We start from the raw sequence: 22,626 nt of genomic DNA, 5'->3' as shown, positions 1-22,626 counted from the left end.
TGGTTGATAAAGAGATAGTAGTATACTCGTAACAACTAGTATGACACTATGACGACGGTATAAAGAATGGAAAAAAAACCACGGTTAGGTGGTATATATTATAATAATAATACAATTATGGATGTACGGACTGCCTGCCGACTGCCGACACAGAGGTAGCCACAGCCGTGAACTACCGCACTGTACACTGGTTGATAAAGAGATAGTAGTATACTCGTAACAACTAGTATGACACTATGACGACGGTATAAAGAATGGAAAAAAAACCACGGTTAGGTGGTATATATTATAATAATAATACAATTATGGATGGACGGACTGCCTGCCGACTGCCGACACAGAGGTAGCCACAGCCGTGAACTATCGCACTGTACACTGGTTGATAAAGAGATAGTAGTATACTCGTAACAACTAGTATGACACTATGACGGTATAAAGAAAGAAAAAAAAATACCACGGTTAGGTGGTATATATTGTAATACAATTATGGATGGACGGACTGCCTGCCGAGTTCCGACTGCCGACACAGAGGTAGCCACAGCCGTGAACTACCGCACTGTACTGTGTCTGCTGCTAATATAGACTGGTTGATAAAGAGATAGTATACAATACATACAACAATGAATATACTACTATACTGGTGGTCAGGCACTGGTCACCACTAGTCACACTGGCAGTGGCACTCCTGCAGCAAAAGTGTGCACTGTTTAATTTTAAATTAATATAATATTATGTACTCCTGGGGGCTCCTGCTATAACAACCTGCAGTGCTCCCCAGTCTCCCCCACAATTATTATAAGCTTTGCCTTTTATACATTGATGTGCAGCACACTGGGCTGAGCTGAGTGCACACAGACTGAGTCACACTGTGTGACTGGCTGCTGCTGTGTATCGTTTTTTTTCAGGCAGAGAACGGATATAGCAGAGAACGGATATATATTAAAATAAATAAAAGTTAACTAACAACAACTGCCAGTGGCGTAACTTCATCCCAGTTGCCCGGAGGCAAGATAAAATGCTGTGCCCCCCCTCAAAAAAATAGTATTTTAACTGACTTCTTTATACCCGCCACCACATCACCGACCCCTCTATACCTTACAATAAATCACTGACACCTCTATACCCTAAACTATTGACCCATTTACACCCTACACTAAATTATTGACCCCTCTGTACCCTACACTACATTACTGATCCCATTGTACTCTACACTACATTGCAGACCTTATTGTAGTTAAAAAACACAGACACGCACATTGGCACAGATAGGAAAAAAAACCACACACATTGGCACTGATATAAAATAAAGCACATAGGCCACCACAAAAAGCACATAAGCCCCTGTAGAAAAATAATAAAACACATTGGCACTGATAGAAAAATAATACAGAACATAGGCCACCTCAGGAAAATAATACAGCACATAGGCCACCAGAGCGAACAAAAATAAACAGGCCACCACAGTGAAAATAATGGGGGGAAAATAGGCCTCTACAGCAAAATTAATAAAACACATTGGCTTCACATAAGAAAATAACAACACAATGGCGCCGATAGGAAAAATAACACCCACATCGGCACTGATAGGAAAATGAAGACATACAAACTCAATTACTGTATGTTTGAGGCTGTGGCGTCCCTCACATGACTGCTTGGCGGGTCTCTCCCTTTTATTATAACTAGGGGTCCTTGTGTTGTCCCCCCTCCCTTGGCCCCTGTGTGAGCCATGTCCCATTCCTTCCCCCCTGCGAGAGCCATATAACACCTTCCCCTGGTCCGTGTGTGAGCCATGTCCCCTTCCCCCTGTGTGAGCCATGTTCCCCCCTTGCCGTGTGTGAGTGATATCACCCCTTCCCTCTTTTGTGAGTCACATCCCCCTTCACATGTGTGAGATATGCTGCCCCTTCTCCTGTGTGAGCCATGTCCTCCTTACTCCTTTTGTGAGCTATTTCCCCCCTGTGTGAGCTATATCCTCCTGTCCCCAGTGTGTTTTAGCAATGTCCACCTCTTTTCCCATGTGAGCCATGTCCCCCCCCCCCACGAGCCATGTCCCCCTTCCCCCAGTGCCCTTGTTTTCATCATGCTTTCGCCACGATACAGTGGGTGACCCAAGGGAGAGACAGTGGGTGACGTAGAGGATGACGGGGTGAGGCAGTGGATGACAGGGAGAGATAGTGGGAGACGGAGAGGCAGTCGGTGATGCCAGGGAGAGGCAGTGGGGGATAACAGGGAATGGATGACAGGGGGATGCAGTGGATAACACCAGGGGGAGGTGGATGATGTAGAGGATGATGGGGAGGGGCACTGCATGACAGGAAGAGGCTGACAAGCAAGAAAGAGGTGACATGGATAGATAGTCGGAGACAGAGTGGCATTGGGTGACAGGGAGTGGGATACTGGGGGAGGCAGTGGATGACGCTACAGAGAGGATGACAGGCAATGAGGGAGAGGCTGTCAGGCAGTTTTCCTGCTAGGTCTGAGGTGCAGGAAAAAGGGGACATCTGGTGCAGTCAGAAGCCAGTGCCTCAGAAACATAGGGAGCAGTCAAAGGTGTGTCAGGGGCATAGGGATCGGTCACAGACAGAGGGATCAGTCAGAGGGCATAAGGTGCACTCCGACGCCAGTGTTTCAAGAACATAGGGAGCAGTCAGGGGGCATAGGGAGCATTCAGGGGGCATAAGGAGCAGTCAGGGGTATGCCAGGGTCATAGGGAGCAATCAGGGGGCATAGGAAGCAGTCAGGGGGCATAGGGCCAGTCTAGGGGCATAAAGGACAGCCAGGGGGCATAGAGGAAGTCAGGGGGCATAAACGGCAGCCAGGGGCATAGAAAGCAGTCAGAGGGCATAGAAAGCAGTCATGGGGCATATGGAGCAGTCAGGGGAATAATGAGCAGTTAAGGGGCATAGGGAGCAATCATGGGGCGTAGTGAGCAGTCAGGGGGCACAGCAGGTGAGAGCTCTGGGATGCAGAATTTCGCAGAACATGAGGCTGGAGCTGTAACCTGCAGATGTGCAAGCTGGCATACAGTGACTGACCTACAGAAGAAGCGGCAACGCCAGCCCCGTTGCCCACGACCTCCTGTGTCCCATGCAGGGGTTCCTGTAACGTGATGCGCAGCACCCGCAGCTCAGATCCCTCTGTCTGACATCCGGCATTAGAACTGATGAGGCGGCCGCTGGTCCCAGGGGAGTGGCCAACCACCCGCAAGTGTATATTAAGCTGCTGGAGGCATCTGCAGTCTACGGCCGGGCCAGCCAATCTGCCTGTGGCTGCTGGGGAGTCCTGGTGACGGACGGGCAGACTTGCTGAGCTACGGGGTAAATTATTCTAAACGACAAATCCCCCTCCTTGCTTCCTCTTTGCGTGCGTCTTCAGTCTGCTGGGCAGGCCGGCTCCTCAATCAAAGCTCTGTCAGCTGCCAGGTCGCGGTCCTCCGCGACCACACACACAGCACAGCCGACAGTCACAGAGGCGGAGCGCCGCGCTGATGCTGATCAGCGCTCCTCCGCTCGGTGGCAAGAAGGGCATGGTAGGGGGACAGTGTTGGAGCCAGGTGCCCCCTTCAGGGCTGGAGCCCGGCGGCAACGGACTCCGTTGCCTCCGGGAGTTCCGCCCCTGACAACTGCACTGGTCACTGTGGTAAACTCTGTCTGACTCTGCACAATCTCTCTCTCTCTTCTAATCTAATTTCTAATGGAGAGGACGCCAGCCACGTCCTCTCCCTATCAATCTCAATGCACGTGTGAAAATGGCGGCGACGCGCGGCTCCTTATATAGAATCCGAGTCTCGCGAGAATCCGACAGCGTCATGATGACGTTCGGGCGCGCTCGGGTTAACCGAGCAAGGCGGGAGGATCCGAGTCTGCTCGGACCCGTGAAAAAAACATGAAGTTCGTGCGGGTTCGGTTTCAGAGAAACCGAACCCGCTCATCTCTAGTAAACAAGCTCAACAGATTAAAGAGGCAATACACAGAGAAACACCTCATGGTTTACTCTCCTTCATTTCTTTTTTAATTCAAAACATTCAGTCCAAGAAAGATGTCTCTGAGTGTACTTTGCATGTTATAATATGTTTAGTCTATCTACATATATTCAGATGAAATAGGAATAAAGGGCCTTATTCAGGTTTGTTAGCAAACCAAAAAAGTTAATAACTGGGCAAAACCATGCTGCACTGCTGTTGGGGCAGATGTAACATGTGCAGAGAGATTTAAATTTGGATGTGGTGTGTTCAAACTGAAATCTAAATTACAGTGTAGAAATTAAGCAGACAGAATTTACCATGTACAAAAACAATATAACCCACCCAAATATAAATCTCTCTCTGCACCTGTTACATCTGCCCCACCTTCAGTGCAACATAGTTTTGCCCAATTGCTAACTTTATTGGTTTGCTAACAAACCTGAATAACCCCTAATAAGCACTAACAATTGGTTTTATTGAAAGATAAATCACATCAAAGCCTAATTACAATGGATTGTTAATGTTAGAGAGCATTGAAACATGGTTGATCAAGGTTTCAAATTCATAGCAATATTTCACAGTATTAATATAATAAGCAGGATCTTTTTTTTCCATTAAAACATTAATGGAAAAAAAATAAAAAATGGTTTCAAAGAAAACCCTAGTGTGTATGTGGGCATTAATATGGGAACACCTGTATGCCTGATCATATACAGTGTGTCCTGTTTTCCGGTGCTCTGGGGCACAGTGGCATCTTACATATCTCCTATATAAAAGCCCAGATCTGTGACTTTGTGACTCATTTGCTAACGATGGGCGGAGTCACAACACTGGGCGGAGTTAGTCAAATGAGTCACAGATCTGGCCAAATCTATAGGAGACTAGGAGCAGAAGCAGATAGTATGGGCATGGCACAGGCAGGGGTGCATACCTCCCAGCTTTCTTCAGGAGCTTTCTTCAGGCAGAAGGAGGGACACACATATGGCGAAAAGGGGCGTGACCAACGGAAAAGGGGCGTGGCTTCACGGGAGGTCCCCCGTTTTTGTCAGTGAGGGGGCATGCCCAGCGCTCTGTGAGCTGCTGGCATGCCCCCAGGGGCTGATTATGAGTGCGGGGGGCCCATGGCTCTTGAGACAGGGGAGCCCTATCTCATTGCTGTGCCTGCTGTGGGGTTGGGGGCATGGCCTAATCGCGGGACGCGAGGCCACGGCCCCTTATGCAAATTCCGGGATTTTTTTATTTTTATGGAATTTTGGCCCCTCAGCTAGGGCTAAATCCAGAGGAGGTGGTCACTCCCCCCTACACACCCACACAGGCAGAAGAAAGCTGCCTCCCTGGAACACCACAGACCTGCCAATACGCAGCAGCGTGTGCTGACTGTAGCACAATGCTGCCACTGTTGCTGGCAGAACGGGGGAGCTTCTGAGCTGGGACAGAGCTACTCGAGCAGGGGGGCCCCCTAAAACTGTGGGGTCAACGGTAAGTACCCCCTGGCCCTTAATCCGGCTCTGCTGCTGGAACCCCCCCTTAATCCGTACCCCCTGATGCCCCCTCTCCCTCTGTCTCCACTATTCACCGCTGCTCCAGGAGCTTTGCAACTGCCCCCCCCCCCCCCCCCCACCGCGGGACACTGCGACCTGCGGGTGGGACAGACCCAAAAAAATGGGACTGTCCCACGAAAATCGGGAGAGTTGGGAGGTATGGGGGTGTGTGAGGGGGTATGCCGTACAGACAGACGGGCACCGGCTTACTGTGTGCTTAACCCCCCACATCAGCATACTGAGCAGGGTCTCTCTGGCGCAGAGGACTGTCACTTTCTGGCACACTCCACGCTTCATAGCTGCAGTTTTGTGGGGCACCTGCCGCTGTGCAGGTTCCGTACTGCCTCTGTTATCTCCAGCCTCGGCAACCCCATCGCTAGCTGCAGCGCTGCCACCCGCATTGAGGTGCGCCCAGCTCCTTCACACACTTTAGCTGGCGGGTAGCGCTGCAGAAGTCCGAGCTGCTTGCAGGCTCCGCCCCCCTCCTCCCTCCAGCCGCAGCGTCTCCTGGGAGCTAACCAGTCACTCCCAGTCTCCCCTTACCACAGTGCCCAGCAGCCGTGAGGTCCGCGCCGCGTGCATGCTATAACCCCCTCCTCCCTCTAGCCGCAGCGTCTCCTGGGGGCTAACCAGTCACTCCCTGTCTCCCCTTACCACAGTGCCCGGCAGCTGCGCGAGGTCTGCGGTGTGTGACTGAGGAGGAGGGGAGGGATGCGGACGGGCAGAGGAAGCAGGACTCCAACCTAAGAGAGTCAGCCATGCCAAGTCTCTACCAGCAGCAGATCCCAACAGGTTGGCGTAGAACAGCAGCAGCCAACAGCAGTGACTCCGGTAAGACACATCTGTCTGTCACCACTGTTTTGTCCCTAATACCAATCTCTCCTGTGCCCTGTGTTCTGTCATGTTCCTGTCACCCCTGGCCTTGCCTTGTCACCCTTATCCTGGCCCTTTCACCCATATCCTGGCCCTGTCACCCTTATGCTGGCCCTGTTACCCCTATCCTGGCCCTGTCACCCCTGTGCTTGCCCTGTCAACCCTATACTGGCCCTGTCACCCCTGTCCTGGTCCTGCCGCCCCTACCCTGGCCCTGTCACCCCTATCCTGTCCCTATAATTTCTGTCTTGGCCCCATCGCCCCTGTCCTGGCCCCGTCACCCCTGTCCTGGCCCCCTCACCCCTGTTCTGACCCTGTCACCCCTGTCCTGGCCCTGTTACTGCATACCCTCCAACTACCTTTTTGGCAGGTACAGTACCCGCAGCGCCTCCAGACCCCTCCCCAATGCACCACACCTCCGCACCTTCCCCTCCACCACATGCGGAACTCCACCCCTCCCCCACACGCTGTGCCTCCAGACCCCCTACACCACCCGCGGCTCCCACTCCTCCGCCCCTTGACCACCCACAGCACCTCCAGACCCCCCCCACCATCCACTCCCCATATATGTCTCCCTCCACACCTGCTCCCCTCCACCCGCAGTATCAGCAGACACCCTCCTCCATCCGCGGTCCCCCTCTCACCCACCCCTCCCCCACCCATGGCACCCCCGCACCTGCCCCTCCACCACCTGCAGCACTTCCGGACCTCCTTCCCCATCCGCCGCACCACCCGTACCTGCCCCTCCCCTACCCACGGCGCCTCCGGACCCCCTACCCCACCACCAACACCCCCGCCCCTTCCTATCCCACAGCACCTCCGGAACCCTTCACCCATCCGCAACATCCCTGCACCTGCCCCTCTCCCACCCGTGGCACCCCTGCCCTTCCCCCACATGCAGTGCCTCTGTACCCCTCCCCCATCTGCAGCCCCCACTCCTCTGCCCCTCCCCCATCCGCAGCACCTCCCGACCCTTCCCCATCCGGGCCCCCCCACCGCTTCCAGCCCCCCTCCACCCGCAGCATCTACAGACACCCTCCCCACATTCGTAGTCCCCCCCTGCACCCGCTACATTCTGTACATCGTGCCCTGCAGGTGCTGTTCACGCCGTCGCAAGGGGCTGCGCCTCCTTCACCATCGCACGCCCTTTCATTGTGCAATATTTAACCACTAACAAAGGAATGCAGGTAATACTCCATATAATACAAATATTGAACCCCAGAAAGGCATGCAAGGGTTAAGGGGGCGTAGCCCCTTGCGACGGTGTGAAGAGCGCCCGTAGGGCGCGATGAAGCACCTAGTAATGTAATATTTGACTACACCCACTCTTGCATCCCCACTGGATATAAATGTTTCAAGGACAGGGACAAAGGCACTTTTCATATTTGTTTTCTGTCACAAACTTATGCTAGCTCATTGATTGATTGTAAACACTACCCCCACCACACACACACACACACACACACACACACACACACACACACACACCATCTTCAAACTCCTATCAAGTTGGTCACTGATCATTATTAAACAGTATAGTGCTTCAAGATTTCAACCCTTTAAAAAAAACCTGCATTTATGGTTAGCTGGACTGATGAATAAAGGATTGCCCTGACACAGCTGCTCAACTGAACATAGAATCTGGCTTAGTTAATTACTGTGTATTTACGGAAATGCAATTTGGAATGCCTTTTCAAGGTACTTTGTCATGCCCCAGAGACTGAGCCGCAGCTTACCCAATCACTGTACTTTCAGAATTTGACCCGCCACAACTAATGCACATCTATGGCTGCCAATTACTGGAGAGGTATTCCAAATGTGTAAACGTAGCCCATAAATTACACTAGGCGAACGCCAACTACAGACACCATACAAAGTTTTGGGGACCTTATTTGCATTTGTCTCAAGGGTGAACAAAGCAGATATATCACTGATGCGTTACCCCATTGTTAAACACCCCGACGATCAAAAATGTGTAATTTGTGGACTTAATAAATAGGACCCTCTGAATGAAGAACATTCAGCTGCAAGTGGATGAAATGTGATGGAAAGAGAGTGGGACCTGACTAAATGTTATTAAACATGAAGCGAGCAAGGGATTAATTCATTGTGGTTCTTGCAGTCACACTCCCATTTCATATGAATGCTAACAATCTCTTACACACACACACACACACACACACACACACACACACACACACATGCATTTTCTCCCTCATGGAGAGGGTCAGGTAGGCAAGTATGACACACACACACACACACACACACACACACACACACACACACACATACACACACACACACACATATTGTAAGCTCTATGTCTGTCTTTGCCCAGTTCTGTTCTATAAACTGTTGTTCTAATTGTAAAGCGTAGCGGAATATGCTGCGCTATATAAGAAACTGCTAATAAATAAATAAATAAACACACACACACACACACACACACACACACACACACACACATACGCACATACACAAGGAGATTGCACTGAAGGGTCACAGGTTAGTGTTTTGCTATAAATATCACGATTGTTCACCATGTTTGTTGTCTGAGGAAGGGGACTATACCCCGAAACGTCACGAATAAAACGGCCCGGTGGGGTCTTTTTTTGCACTTATCTATGTGTTGAAAGTCTCTGAGTGCCGCCCATATGAAAGGAGATATATATATATATATATATATATATATATATATATTTAATTTTAATTTTATATATATATATTTAATTAAGCATCAGAAAATCACAAGGGCAGAGATTCTAAATACATCCAAATCAATTCCAGTGAGTAACAAAATCAGCACACTGTATACTGCATCGATGCCTGTGATCCCATTCACACTAGCACTGCCAATTAGACAAGACAAACTCTACAGCCAACATACAGAGGGCTCCTATCATTCTGAGAGAAAAGTGGGACACACATCTGAGTTGGCTCTGTATCACTTCATACAAACCACCCTCTGCCTCCTTATGGGTGCCAAATGCTGTAAAACAGTTATGGGAACCTATTGTCATTAAATTTATTACAGCGAGTTCATCAACAATATGCAGCATAAAGGTAATAGACCACTTGTAGTATTTGTCAGTGACCCAACCTTATAAAATGTACTGTATCTTTTACTGCTATGTGTAACATTGTGGCAATGCAGAGTTTTGTCAATGACAAGTAATACTATATGCGTACAACTATGGGGATACCCCCATTCTGTTTAGGTACTAAAGAGGTAAAACTAAGGTAGCCTCAATTACAAAAACAACTACGCCAGTGTATTTAAAGATTAAGGCAATGTATAAACAAATGATATGTCTTTATTTGTATATCATTAACTTATGTTGCTCAGGGGTAAATTACTGACACGACAGTCAGATACCAAAGCGCTAAATAAATAATGATCTCAACAATCTGATTTTCAATTGTGTTTTATGCATTCTTTGTAAAGCTGATGCCAAATTGCTAGCTCTGCAAAATCCTCCTAAAAATCACCACCTTTGCTATATTAAACTATGGCTCATGGAATACAAACAGAGAAACATGAATATTCCACAACGTATATATAGTGAATGAGGCAGCTCTGGCAACAGTGAGTTATTCTGACTTAACTCAAAGTACTCACAGATGCTTCCCAGTATTATTCCAAAATGTATTTATTGTACCTTAAGATATCATGCTCATATTTCACCTAGGAAGATAGTCTACAGTAGCAGATGATTCTAGGGTCAATTATTTGGGTAATAAATTTAGGTGTTCCCAATACATTTCATAGGTTAAGGACCCCCTGCAATTGAATACTAGAACTTTATTTGTTGTGGTTAGTATTTAAGAGATGTAAACAAATATGGTTAGAATGTAAATATTGCCAGTGTTAAAATAATAACTAGAAGCAAGAAAACCTCAATTATTATAAATAAGAATTAAGCTTACAATAAGTTACTGTAAGTAGTAAGATCTGAAGTCTTCTTTTGCATATTAAACTCACAGTACATCTTACAAATCCTTTTATCCTGTAATTTATATTAAACATGCCAAACTTAGAGAATTAATAATATATCATATACATAAAGAACGTATTTTAGTACAATAGCACACATAAAAGTTTTTAGACTCCTTTAATGCAAATATGACATGGATTAATGTCTCAGTTTTTGCCTGTCAATCAAGTAAAACTATCAGGCTTCACAAACCAATAGGATCAACTGCTTAGTCTACACAATGAATCTAAAAATTATATCATGCAAAGTTTTCACCTTAATCAGAATTATATTAAAAAGAAGAATTAAAAATACCAAAAACCTATATCTGTGTGGAGAAAATCTGTCTTGCATTAATTGCATGGATGGATTATTTGGGTATGGGATCCTCTAGTGGCAGTTTTCCAGTATGACACCCTATACGGAAGCTTAGAGGAATCTCAGTTAACACTTCTCAGAGCATAAAGAAGAGAAGCCTATCTTGGAATACAGACAATTTTACTGCACATCAACTTTTTAGTTATTTTTACAATTTATATTATGTCGACGTCACGGTTTAAGCAGTAAAGAGGAAATTACTGCCATCTTATACATTTTATTGCATTGAAATGAATGTGAGCTGAGAATGTACTTTGATTAAATACTTTAATATTGCTACTACTTATTGTACACACCAGGCAATGTTTTTTTTTTGTTTTTTTTTTATATAACAAAAACCAATCAGGAGCAGAATTCTTCAGGGCAGGATCTGGAAATACTATAGGGGACAGAAACCTGCAAACCCTGCTTATATTTAACTAGAGATTGTTTAAGGACTAGAAGTCACAGAAGCTAATATTACTTAACTTAGAAAAACATTCAGGTTTTATCTGTGATGAATGCAAGTTATAGGGAATAAAATACATTATTATGGTATCATTTTTGCTGCAACTAAAAAAAAAAAAAAGTTATATTTGTGGAAGATTTCCAGTTGCAAAGAATTCTGAAAAAATTAAATTATCTGTCTGCTACATTTACAATGTAAATATTATCCGATTGTCTTTTTTATTTTTTTTATTTTTGCAAAACATGCACGTTTAGACTAAATGGGAATTTACCTGCCCGTTTGCCAAAGGAAATTGGTGCACAGCAGGTTCTGGTGCAGTGGGCACAGACATCAAAGGTAGGAAGGGGTCACAAGGGACTTGCCAGGCAGGTACCCCCTGCAGCAAAGGAGATGGGTGAGGGCAGGACACAATAAATGGAGGGGGCACCGCACCTATCCGAAAGACACCAGGTGTATCTGGGATCATACAAATCCAGGGAGCTGGTTCAGCATTCAGTGGCCAGAGAAAGGGCTGTCGCTTGATTCTTGAAATGGGGAGCATCCTACATCTTATATATCCAACTGCACATAGACTTTGAATCCCACAGAATGGAGCTGGGCAAAAGATGCCACCAGGCTACCCTTTATCTTGCAGCAGAAGTCTCCAGCAGTGTTTGTGCTTCTAACATCCAAACAGCAGTGAGAGCAGGAGTCCTGCATGCCGCTCTGCTGTGTAGAGGAGAAGTGTGGAATAAGACTTCACTGCTCAGTAGCCAGGCAGGCAGTCTCCTCCCTCCCCATCTCACTTAGCAATCCTCACCCCCTCCCTGCTACCCTGCAAGCACATCATACCTACTGATGAGACTCACTGCTGTCAGTTGACGTGTGTATGTGTGTATATATATATAAGAAAAAGCCCTATTCCATGGTACTCACCTATTCCTTGATTTGGAGTGCAACACGGTATGTGACCACATTGTTTAAATTTCACAGGAGCTCTGCACTCACTATATTAACAATAATAAACAGTGGCGTTTTAGTTCATGTATTGATCAATGCATTTTAGCCTGCAGCCCCCGACATGGGATCCCACTATACTGCAGGTTCCACTCTGTTGCTCAAAATAGCTATCACAGTAGTGTTAAACTTCAGGTATGCTACCTGGTCTAAAGCTCACAGCATTATATATATATATATATATATATATATATATTCCTCCAACTCCGGCACTCCGCTGACATAAATCACATACTGCACCCGGTGCCTTCCACATGTAAGCTTGCACGGCTCCACGTAATATATCCCTCCAAAGGCGGCACTCAAAGGTTCAAAAAAATGACACAAGTCGGCTGTTTTTAAGCCTTAAAAACAGCCGACTTGTGTCATTTTTTTGAACCTTTGAGTGCCGCCTTTGGAGGGATATATATATATATATATATATATATATATAGAGAGAGAGAGAGGAGAGAGAGAGAGAGATACTTTCACTATCTACATGGTTTATGTCATTGACAGATGTATGTCTTTTTTATACAACTGATTTTGTACATTAAGGCTCCCAGTTAAACTTTTTTGGAGGCTCAGATAGGTGCAGTAAGCACAAATTTGGCTTTTGAAATGAACATTTAAAATAGTTTCTCAGGTTTATTTTTATGTTGTCAAAGGTCTCTATCACAGAGCTTTTCCTGCACTTATCATAGTCAACAACTTTTACTGCAACTAGTCCTGGGTTTAGGCAATTTTTTCCTAATATAAGGGGTTATTCGAGATACGCCCACACTTTCCCCTCTGGTAGTGTCAGGTCCTGTCCTTCACGTGCGCTCCCGGCCATTGCGATTGGATCGCATTGGCTGCGAATGTCTCTGCCTGATTGACAGGCAGAAGCATTCGCGGGGCTGGCAGGAGGTGGTGATAGACCATTGCAGGGGCGGCGTGGAGAAAATAGGTGCAGGTCGGCTGTGTTATTGGGGCGGCTGTGTGACATCACACACAGACGCTCCGATGGGAAAAATGGCAGCGGACCACCTGCATACGCAGCCTAGCTGCGGCTGCAGGGGGTCATCCACAGTTGCTCCAACTGCAATTAAATTGCAGTTGCAGCCACTGGGCAGGCAATTCACCATGCTGGGAGGTCTTGCTCTTCGACGGGCGGTCTCCAGCATGCAATAGAAAGAATTTACTGAATAACCCACATAACCCGGTGCAATCATATAGAGAGTAGTGGGAAGAACCTTAAGGTACATACACACAGTGAGATTGGGGCTAATCCCGATTCTCACTATGCGACAGGAGCTAGGTCGGCAATGCAAGCACATAATGAGTGTGCTTCCGATACTGACTATGTGCGATTTTGGCTAAGTGTCAATTTTGACTATCTTTACTACGAGATAGTCAAAATTGACTTGCCTGCACATCGGCATCGCATCGGGATCGCAAGGTGACTTTCACCTTGCGATCTGCACTAACTTTTCTTATGATTTTGATTATATAAAGGTCTTTTGTCAGTCCCGGGCCCCACAATTTCTAATGGCAGCCCTGACAGACACTAATGTGGTCCCAGCACCGTGCTACACAGAATACGGACCATCACGACCATCGTGTATGTTGAGGAAGGAAAACAATCTTTGAACTGATTGCCTCAATTAAAATTTTCAACTTCTACAAATATAAGCATTTTGCATCTGATGAATCAATTCTCAAAGAAACACCTTGAAAAAGTTTGTCTATCATTTAATGTAAGATTGTAAGAGAGATATGATCTGTGGCGTGGTGGGGGGCCTTTTGGGATGGTAGCCCTGGGTACTTTCCCCCAGCCAGGACCGGCAGCAGACATCTTGGGGGCTGGTACAGTGATATTTCTGGGGCCCCTTCAGAGCAATGGAATTTGCTGCGCTATATAATAAACTGTTATTAAATAAATATATTTTTATTTATTTATCTACAGTATACAGATATATAAATATGTTCTGTATATCTCTCCTTCCTCCCCCACACCCACCACGGTCTGTCTCTCCCCAATAACTCAGTGATGATTCCCTGCTCACATCCCTGCCGGATACTAAGTGGCATATACTTGGGGCCCCTCTGATCCTTGCGGCCCAGTACAGGTGTCCCCTTTGACCCCCCCCCCCCCCCCCTGTTGCCTGCCCTGCCCCCAGCCCCCCCTTCCCCCCGTAATCCAGCTCTGATTAGCCCCAAATTGTGAATCATCAAGTTTTGTTCATTTTCATACCTGTCTGAACAATGCAATTAAAGTTAAACACCCACTTATATCTTGCACACAACGTCACGATTCCAACGCTGTGAAACAAACACCTGTTCATCAACCTATAGCATCAGTGTCACATCATTCAAATCTGCCCAACAATAACTGACATTCAGAGCATGCTCCTATCAGTTTACTGCATCTGTTATAACTATGATGGCTTCAGCCGGAATGCTGTTTTCATCGTGCCAAGCATTCCTCACTTTGTTCCTGTAGTACGCCATCCCTGTGCTACTCGGCAGGGGAAATATTCAGCAGAAGCAGATTGCAGTTCTGGTAAACAGCACAACACTAACCAACAGAAACATAAATCCTCATCTTTGTATGAGACTAAGCTGCAATTCTACATGCCCAGCTACTCCAATATAGGCACACGGAGTGTGCAAAGCAGGTACCAGCCATCCACTGTGATCAGTGTTTTATCCACTACACGTAGAGGGCTTGATGCAGAGTCCATCACAACTTGGTCGCAGGTGCACCTGCTTTGCATGTAAGGAAATTAATGTATATATTTTACGGTATGCAGTTACTGGTGTGTCCTCCTACACTGGGTGTCTTTATGCCATACGGCGTGAGACGCCTGGTGTGGCTGAAACGCTCCGAGGGAAGTGGCTTACAGCGAAACACCACTCACAGTGCACTACAGGCGCTGGACTGCGACTTTACCAGCACAGGAATTAGTTTTAAAGACGTACGAAGCCGCAGATGAAGCACAATGGAGCTTGGCATGGCTGCTGCATGGTAGCACTTAGTATACATATTCAGACACACAGACGTACAAATGTCCCACACCCCAGTGGTCAGTGTAATGCTGTTCTGTTGCTCCCAGTTGTTCTATCTAAGCAAATATAATAAGATGCAGATATTGAGTAATAAAATGCTCAGCATGGTTGAGTCAAACGGGACCTGGTGCAAGGAGGGGGGCTATTTGGCCACAGTAAAAAAGGACACATCTGTATATGCATCTTGTGCTTGCCCGTTATCTGCACATTTGATTTAAAACCCATCATCATTCTCATCAGTGCTCTCCTGAACCGGGATGGATCCAGGATACCGGCGCTCACCATCCTGCTGGTCACAATCCCTGCTCTGAAATCCCAGTGGCCAAAATCCAGATGGTGAGGTTTTTTTTGGGTTAAGGTTCAGGATAAGATTTAGGCACTACCAGGAGGGTTAGGGTTCGGCTGCGGGAGGGGACCGATAGGGTTAGGCTGTGGGAAGGGGGGGCGATTAGGGTTAGGGGGGGGGGGGGGCAGTTAGGTTTAGGCTACGGTGTGGTTAAGGTTAGGCTGCTGGAGGGAACAGTTTGGTGAAGGTTGCAGGGGAGGCGGTTAAGGTTAGGCTGCAGGGGGCAATTAGGTTTAGGCTGCAGAGGGCAATTAGGTTTAGGCTGCAGGGGGCAATTAGAGTTAGGCTGCAGGGGGGATGATTAGGGATAGGCTGCAACTGGGGTTGATTAGGGTTAGTCTGCAGGAGGGGGAGGCAGTTAGAATTAATTTGCGGGGGGCAGTTAGGGCTAGGCTGCTGGAGGGAATAGTTAGGGCTAGGCTGCGTGGGGGGGGGGGGGCGTTTGGTGAAGGCTGCTGGGGTGGCAGATAGAATTAAGCTGCCGGGGAGCAGTTAGGACTAGGCTGCTGGATCATCCTGTAATGGTTAGGCTGCGGGGGGGGGGGGGGGGGCAGGGGGCAGTTAGAAGAAGGCTGCAGGGGGGGAGGATAAGGTTATGCCGCAGGGGGCAGTAAGGGTTAGGATGCAGGAAGGGACTGTTAGGGTTAGGCTGCTTGGGGGGGCGGTTAAGGTTAGGCTATAGGAGGGGTTGGCTATGGTTAGGGTTACAATACTCATCTAAATCTGCTTGGATTTTGACCGCTGGTGATCCACTACCGAGATTGAGACTGTTGCGTTGGTGTGTGCCGGTATATTGTATCCAATCCCTTGAATCAATACATTTCAAAGATGCATTAGAAAGCTGGCATTTTTTGCGCTTCCAGACAACTCTGCACGCACAGTCTGCAACACTGTGATCACGCTCTTTCTGATCTTTATTCTCTTTAGAACAACCAGTAATACCCTTCCAATCGCAAGTGGAAATATGTCTGAAATGCATAAAACTCCTTAAATGGGCAGCTCTGCATTGGCCCCAATCTTAATAATATTAGCATCAATAAAAATGTAAGTGGACCTTTATACAAATATAGCGGCCAACGGTCTATAATTCCCAAGGATTTAAGAGATTTTTCCCTGGAATCAGTGGTGCAAGTAGAAAAAATGTCTTACAGGTACTGTGTGCGCGCGCCAAAAAATGGGTGTAGCCAAATTCCATATGGGGTGTGGCCAATGAAAATGGGGGCGTGATACACATATGGGGGGAGGGGCAGATACACATATGACCCAAATAGTGCCAGATACACGTTGCCCCACAGTGCCAGATATACATTGCCCCAAAGTGCCAGATACACGAATGCCCCAGTGCCAGATACACATTGCCTCACTGTGCCAGATACACAAATGCCCCCAGAATGCCAGATACACATTGCCTCACAGTCCCAGATACACATTGCCCCACAGTGTCAGATACACAAATGCCCCCAGAGTGCCAGATATACAATGCCTCACAGTCCCAGATACACATTGCCCCACAGTGCCAGATACACATTACCTCACTGTGCCAGATACACAAATGCCCCCAGAATGCCAGATACACATTGCCTCACTGTGCCAGATACACAAATGCCCCCAGAATGCCAGATATACATTGCCTTACACTGCCAGATACAGAAATGCCCCCAGTGCCAGATACACATGTCCCCACAGTGCCAGATTTGCCCTCAGTGTCAGATACACATGTCCCCCCAGTGCCAGATATGCCCCCAGTGCCATATACACATTTCCCGCAGTGCCAGATATGCCCCCAGTGCCAGATATGATCCCAGTGCCAGATACACATGTCCCGCAGTGCCAGATATGCCCCCAGTGCCAGATATGATCCCAGTGCCAGATACACATGTCCCGCAGTGCCAGATATGCTCCCAGTGCCAGATACACATGTCCCCCCAGTGCCAGATATGATCCCAGTGCCAGGTATACATGCCCCCCCAGAGCCAGATATGCTCCCAGTGCCAGGTATACATGCACCCCCCCTGCCCCCCCAGCGCTGCTCACCGCTGCTGCTGTCCTTTGTGTGTGTGTGTGAGGGGAGGAGAGCGCAGCCTGCGCCTCTCCTTCCCCTCAGTCTCCGGCGGGTACGGGTGTCTTAGTTCAAAGCAGCACTGATCCGTGAGACAATCAAAGCCTGCGGTCCGGCAGCCTTGGCTGCCAGTCCGCGAGCACTGATTGGCTCACGGGCGGCGTTGAATTGAACGAAGACACTGAGGGGCAGGAGAGGCGCAGGCTGCGCTCTCCTCCCCTCACATCAGCGGCAGTGCGGCAGTGAAGAGCAGAGGGAGGGAGGGAGGGACGGACCGGCGAGGAGTGGCAGCCCATCGGTATGAAATTCTTAAGGGTACGCTGTACCCACACACTTGCACCACTGCCTGGAATATTGTTGACCACGGAGATGTTGCTAGTACAGTATTTAATGCATACTTTCCTACTCTCCCGGAAGTTGCGGGAGGCTCCCAATGTTTGGGGTAGCCCCCCCCCGCACCCGATAGAGCAGACAGATCTCCTGCATCCTGCCCATACCCTAGTGAAGTGGGCAGGATGGAGAGATATTCCAGTATTTGCGAGTGCGTGGGGTGGGGTAAAAATGATGCAAATTGCATCATTTTAGCCCCGCCTCCTTACCGCGGATCCACAAATTTCGGCTTTCCCGATGTGGGGGCGGGGCTTGATTATGTCACAGCCCGCTACTCGAAGTTCCCTGCAGCGTATTATAAGTAGGTAAGTATGATTTAATGCCGATGTGATTCTTGTAATCTGCTCTTATTTTCAAGGCTTTGAGCTGATAGCTGACGAAACTCATCTAAAATACAGACGTGAGAGAGATATGATCAAATTAAGGAAATGTGACACAATCTGAATCGCATTTCTCCAAAGTTCCCTGAGAAATTGCTTGTGACGTGCCTAGACGCGCCCTGTCAGCAGCAAAGTGTCCCTGGAAACTATTTTACAGTGTTGGTAACTATGTACAAATATCTCTTCCCATGCAGTAAGTGCATTCATTTATGCAGATGCTGCCTCTATTTTGTCAATGACAGCTCCTAGTTTGAAGCAGTCAAGAATAATTTGTTCTGCTTTCTGCATGTCTGACTGCCTTAAAGGAAATGTCCACATATAATTCGGAAAAAAATGATGGTAATAATGATATTTCCCACAAGGCACCTTATGACCTGAGAAAGGCTGAATATTTTGGCACCTCTGCTCTGCAATGCTATATGTAGTTTAGCCTTCATCCAATAGTATACAGTAATTCACCTGCAGCCTCACACCAGTCCCAGTCTTCACTGTCCAGATCATGTGTGATGTGAGGCAGCAACGTCCCCGACTCTATATTATCTCGGACACAGAAACAGCTACATCTCCATCTCTGACTGTAATTATACCACTCAACACAGCAGTAAAAGTCTGTAAATAGGAGTTTGAAGCTCCTTGCTGCACAAAAATAGATACAGGGGCATCACGGATCTGATAATAAGGTCATTTGGTAGAGAAGGTGGCACTTTAGAAGTGAAAAGTAAATAGAGAAAATGTTTCGTTACATGTCATGTCAGCAACCTCTAAAAGGGCCATACAGACTGGGAGATTTCTCCCGGAGATATGTGCTGAATGATCTAGCGTGAACGCTCAGCACACATCTCTCCCCCCCGCTCAGCACACAGCGCAATGTGTGCTGAGTGAGGGGTAAGGGGAACGGACGGACGGACGGACGGACGGGGAAACACTCATTTCACCCAGTGGGAAAATGAGCGATGACACTAGATTGTTCCTGCGTGCAGGCCAGTCTAGTACCAGCAATAGCAACGCAAGGGACCGCGTATTGCTATGGTGCATACACACGGAGAGATCCAAGCTTAGGGGGTAATGCAAAATTGTTAGGGGGGGGTGGCAGATATAACATGTGCAGAGAAAGTTAGATTTGGGTGGGGTGTCTTCAAACTGAAATCTAAATTGCAGTGTAAAAATAAAGCAGTCCGTATTTACCCTGCACAGAAACAAAATAATCCACCCAAATCTAAAGGTCCATACACATTAGACGATGTCGCTCTGTGAGCGACATCGTCTAATGTTTCCCCCTCCTGGGCCGGCCGGTCGGCGGCCGACTATACACACTGAGAGATATGACCGCTCATATCACTCAGTGACGTCACGCCCCTGCCAGCCCTGCATGAAGGTCGTGGACGACAGTCCACATCCTTCATGCATGCCCTACCGACAGCAACGATCGTTGCCGACCCGCGGATCGGTTGTCGCTGGCGGCATACACACTTGACGATAAAATGAGCGACGACGCTCAAGGAGGGGGAAAATAAGCGACGTCGCTCATTTTATCGTTAAGTGTGTACGGACCTTAACTCTCTCTGCACATGTTATATCAGCCCCACCTGCAGTGCACATGGTTTTGACCAACTGCTAACAAAATTGCTGCTATGGGCCCTCATTCCGAGTTGTTCGCTCGTTCTTTTTCATCGCATCGCAGCGATTTTCCGCAAACTGCGCATGCGCAATGTTCGCACTGCGGCTGCGCCAAGTAAATTTGCTAAGAAGTTTGGTATTTTACTCACGGCATTACGAGATTTTTTCTTCGTTCTGGTGATCGTTGTGTGATTAACAGGAAGTGGGTGTTTCTGGGCGGAAACTGGCCGTTTTATGGGAGTGTGTGAAAAAACGCTGCCGTTTCTGGGAGTGGGAGTGGGAGTGGCTGGAGAAACGGGGGAGTGTCTGGGCGAACGCTGGGTGTGTTTGTGACGTCAAACCAGGAACAAAACTGACTGAACTGATCGCAGTGGCAGAGTAAGTGTCGAGCTACTCAGAAACTGCTTAGAAATTTCTATTTGCAATTTTGAGAATCTTTCGTTCGCAATTTTGCTAAGCTAAGATTCACTCCCAGTAGGCGGCGGCTTAGCGTGTGCAATGCTGCTAAAAGCAGCTTGCGAGCGAACAACTCGGAATGAGGGCCATGATCAGGTCTGAATTACCCCCATAATTTCCAAGCAACCTTGTCAGATTGCTTAGAAATTAAGCATGGATCTCTCCGTGTGTACCCCCCTTAAGGACCATTCATCCCTGCCAGCAATGGGATATTCACACAAAGATCTACAGTACTAACAAAAGGAAATGGGGCGCTCATGGTACAACTATCCTATTTCAACTGTACATCTATGCAGCACACTACGGGCCTGATTTGGATTTGGAAGCAAGGCAGAAAAAGCATGTAAGTTCGTTTCTGGAACTAACCATTTTGCAATGCAAGGAGAGCAAATATATTTTTTCTGTGCAGGGTAAATACTGGCTGCTTTTACATGTAGCCCACAAATGTTGCACAGCTTTATTTTTACACTGCAATTTACATTTCAGTTTGACACCACCTCACCCCCAAATCTAAATCTCTCTGCACATGTTACACCATACTTACCTACTCTCCTGGAAGCTGCGGGAGGCTTTTTTGGGGTAGCCCCCCGCACCCCCGGAAGAGTGGGCAGGTCTCCCGCATCCTGCTCGCACCCTAGTGATGCGAGCAGGATGGAGAGATAACCTCCCGCGGGTGGAGAAGGGGTTAAAATGACGCAAATCGCGTCATTTTAGCCCCGCCCCCTTCCCGCGGACTCGCGAATCGCGGCATTTCCCGATGTGGGGGGCGGTGCTTAGTGATGTCACCGTCCGGCCCTGCCCCCCGAAGACACCTGCAGCGTCTCCTCTCCGGGCTTCTCCCGGAGAGGAGAAATAAAATGTAGGTAAGCAGGGCCGTCTTTTCGGATGGGCTCAATGGGCTCTTGCCCAAGGGCCCCAGGAGCAAAAGGGCCCTAGGCTGGTAGCCGAGGGTCCCCTCTTTCCAGGGGTACCAGATTTTTGAAAATCGGCCCGGGGGAACCGGAGATATCTGACTTGAAAGCAGTGGTCGCAAACCAAGCCTTTTAATTGCTCTTCCCACTCAGATATCTCGGGTTTTGTCTGACTTAGAGTATTTCTGAGGGTATAAGCCAAAAGCTGGGACTCTCCCCTTTTGGTCGACACTGGCAGCTTGTCTCTACTATGCCCAGAACAAGAGATATCAGCCTTCAAGCAGCTGGTCCCTGCTCCAGCTCCACATGCCTAATATACAGTTTTAGATTTTCGTTGGTGAATTGCTCTGGCTACTGAGCTCTGATCCCCAAGTCCCCAGAATCTTCAGAAAGGTGGGACTCTCTAGTGTTTTATCCCATTCAAAGCTAAGAAATATTTTTTCAGTAACTTGAGATATCTGCTTTCAAGCAAGCTGCCCTCCCACTAGAAAATTATAACTATTAAGCCCACTCCACTATCCACCCCTCCCCTACGTATTAAACACCCCCTACCACCCTGGAAGTCATGTACCAGGGCTTCTTCATTCAGCCCAATGCCCCCTTCTACAGTTTAGTGTTCTCCTTCCTGCCCCATCTGTGCAGTAAAGGAGTAATTAGCAGAAATTACTGTTACAGGTCCTACATGCTGAGCGAAAGATAGAACACCCCCTACCGCCCGCAGTACATCAAAGCTGCACTGATAGCACCCCCCATCCCTACCGCTGGAGGATGGGTAGGGGGCCCAGTGCATTGCTGTGCCCAGGGGCCTACACTGCTGTTAAGACGGCCCTGTAGGTAAGTATGTGTTACACTTGCCCCACCTGCAGTGCAACATGGTTTTGCTCAGTTGCTTGCTTTTTTGGTTTGCTTCCACATCTGAATAACCCCCTACATGCGTACTTTTAAGAAATATTGGACCTGATGTCGAAGTAAAGCAAAAAAAACCCCCAGCAAGTACTGTAACTGTGCACTTGGGCAAAACCATGTTGCACCGCAGGTGGGGCCGATATAACATGGGCAGGGAGAGTTAGATTTGGGTAGGGTGTGTCAAAACTGAAATCTAAATTGCAGTGTGAAAATAAATCTAATATTTGTGTTACATGCAGATGCAAGCCAGTATTTACCCAGCACGGAAAAAATATAAATGCCTGAGGTACCCGTAGCATAATCCCCGATAAGTGCCAGAATCGGGAGAAAAGGATGCCGCCAATCGGGGTTAATAGC

At 47.8% G+C, this 22,626-nt stretch overlaps 1 protein-coding gene across 2 annotated transcripts in view; it reads right to left on the bottom strand.

Moving 5' to 3' along the window:
- Positions 1-11,909, bottom strand: part of TCERG1L (transcription elongation regulator 1 like) — a 621,355-nt gene extending 609,446 nt beyond the window's left edge. For both annotated transcript variants that reach the window (XM_063962190.1, XM_063962191.1), the window contains exon 1: positions 11,450-11,909. In XM_063962190.1, the coding sequence (XP_063818260.1) occupies positions 11,450-11,719 (270 nt within the window). In that variant the 5' untranslated portion in view covers positions 11,720-11,909. The remainder of the gene's footprint in view (positions 1-11,449) is intronic.
- Positions 11,910-22,626: the final 10,717 nt, after the last annotated feature.

Source organism: Pseudophryne corroboree, chromosome 3, assembly GCF_028390025.1.
Source record: "Pseudophryne corroboree isolate aPseCor3 chromosome 3, aPseCor3.hap2, whole genome shotgun sequence".
Classification (NCBI taxonomy): Eukaryota; Metazoa; Chordata; class Amphibia; order Anura; family Myobatrachidae; genus Pseudophryne; species Pseudophryne corroboree.
This window is presented reverse-complemented; position numbering and strand designations above follow the sequence as displayed.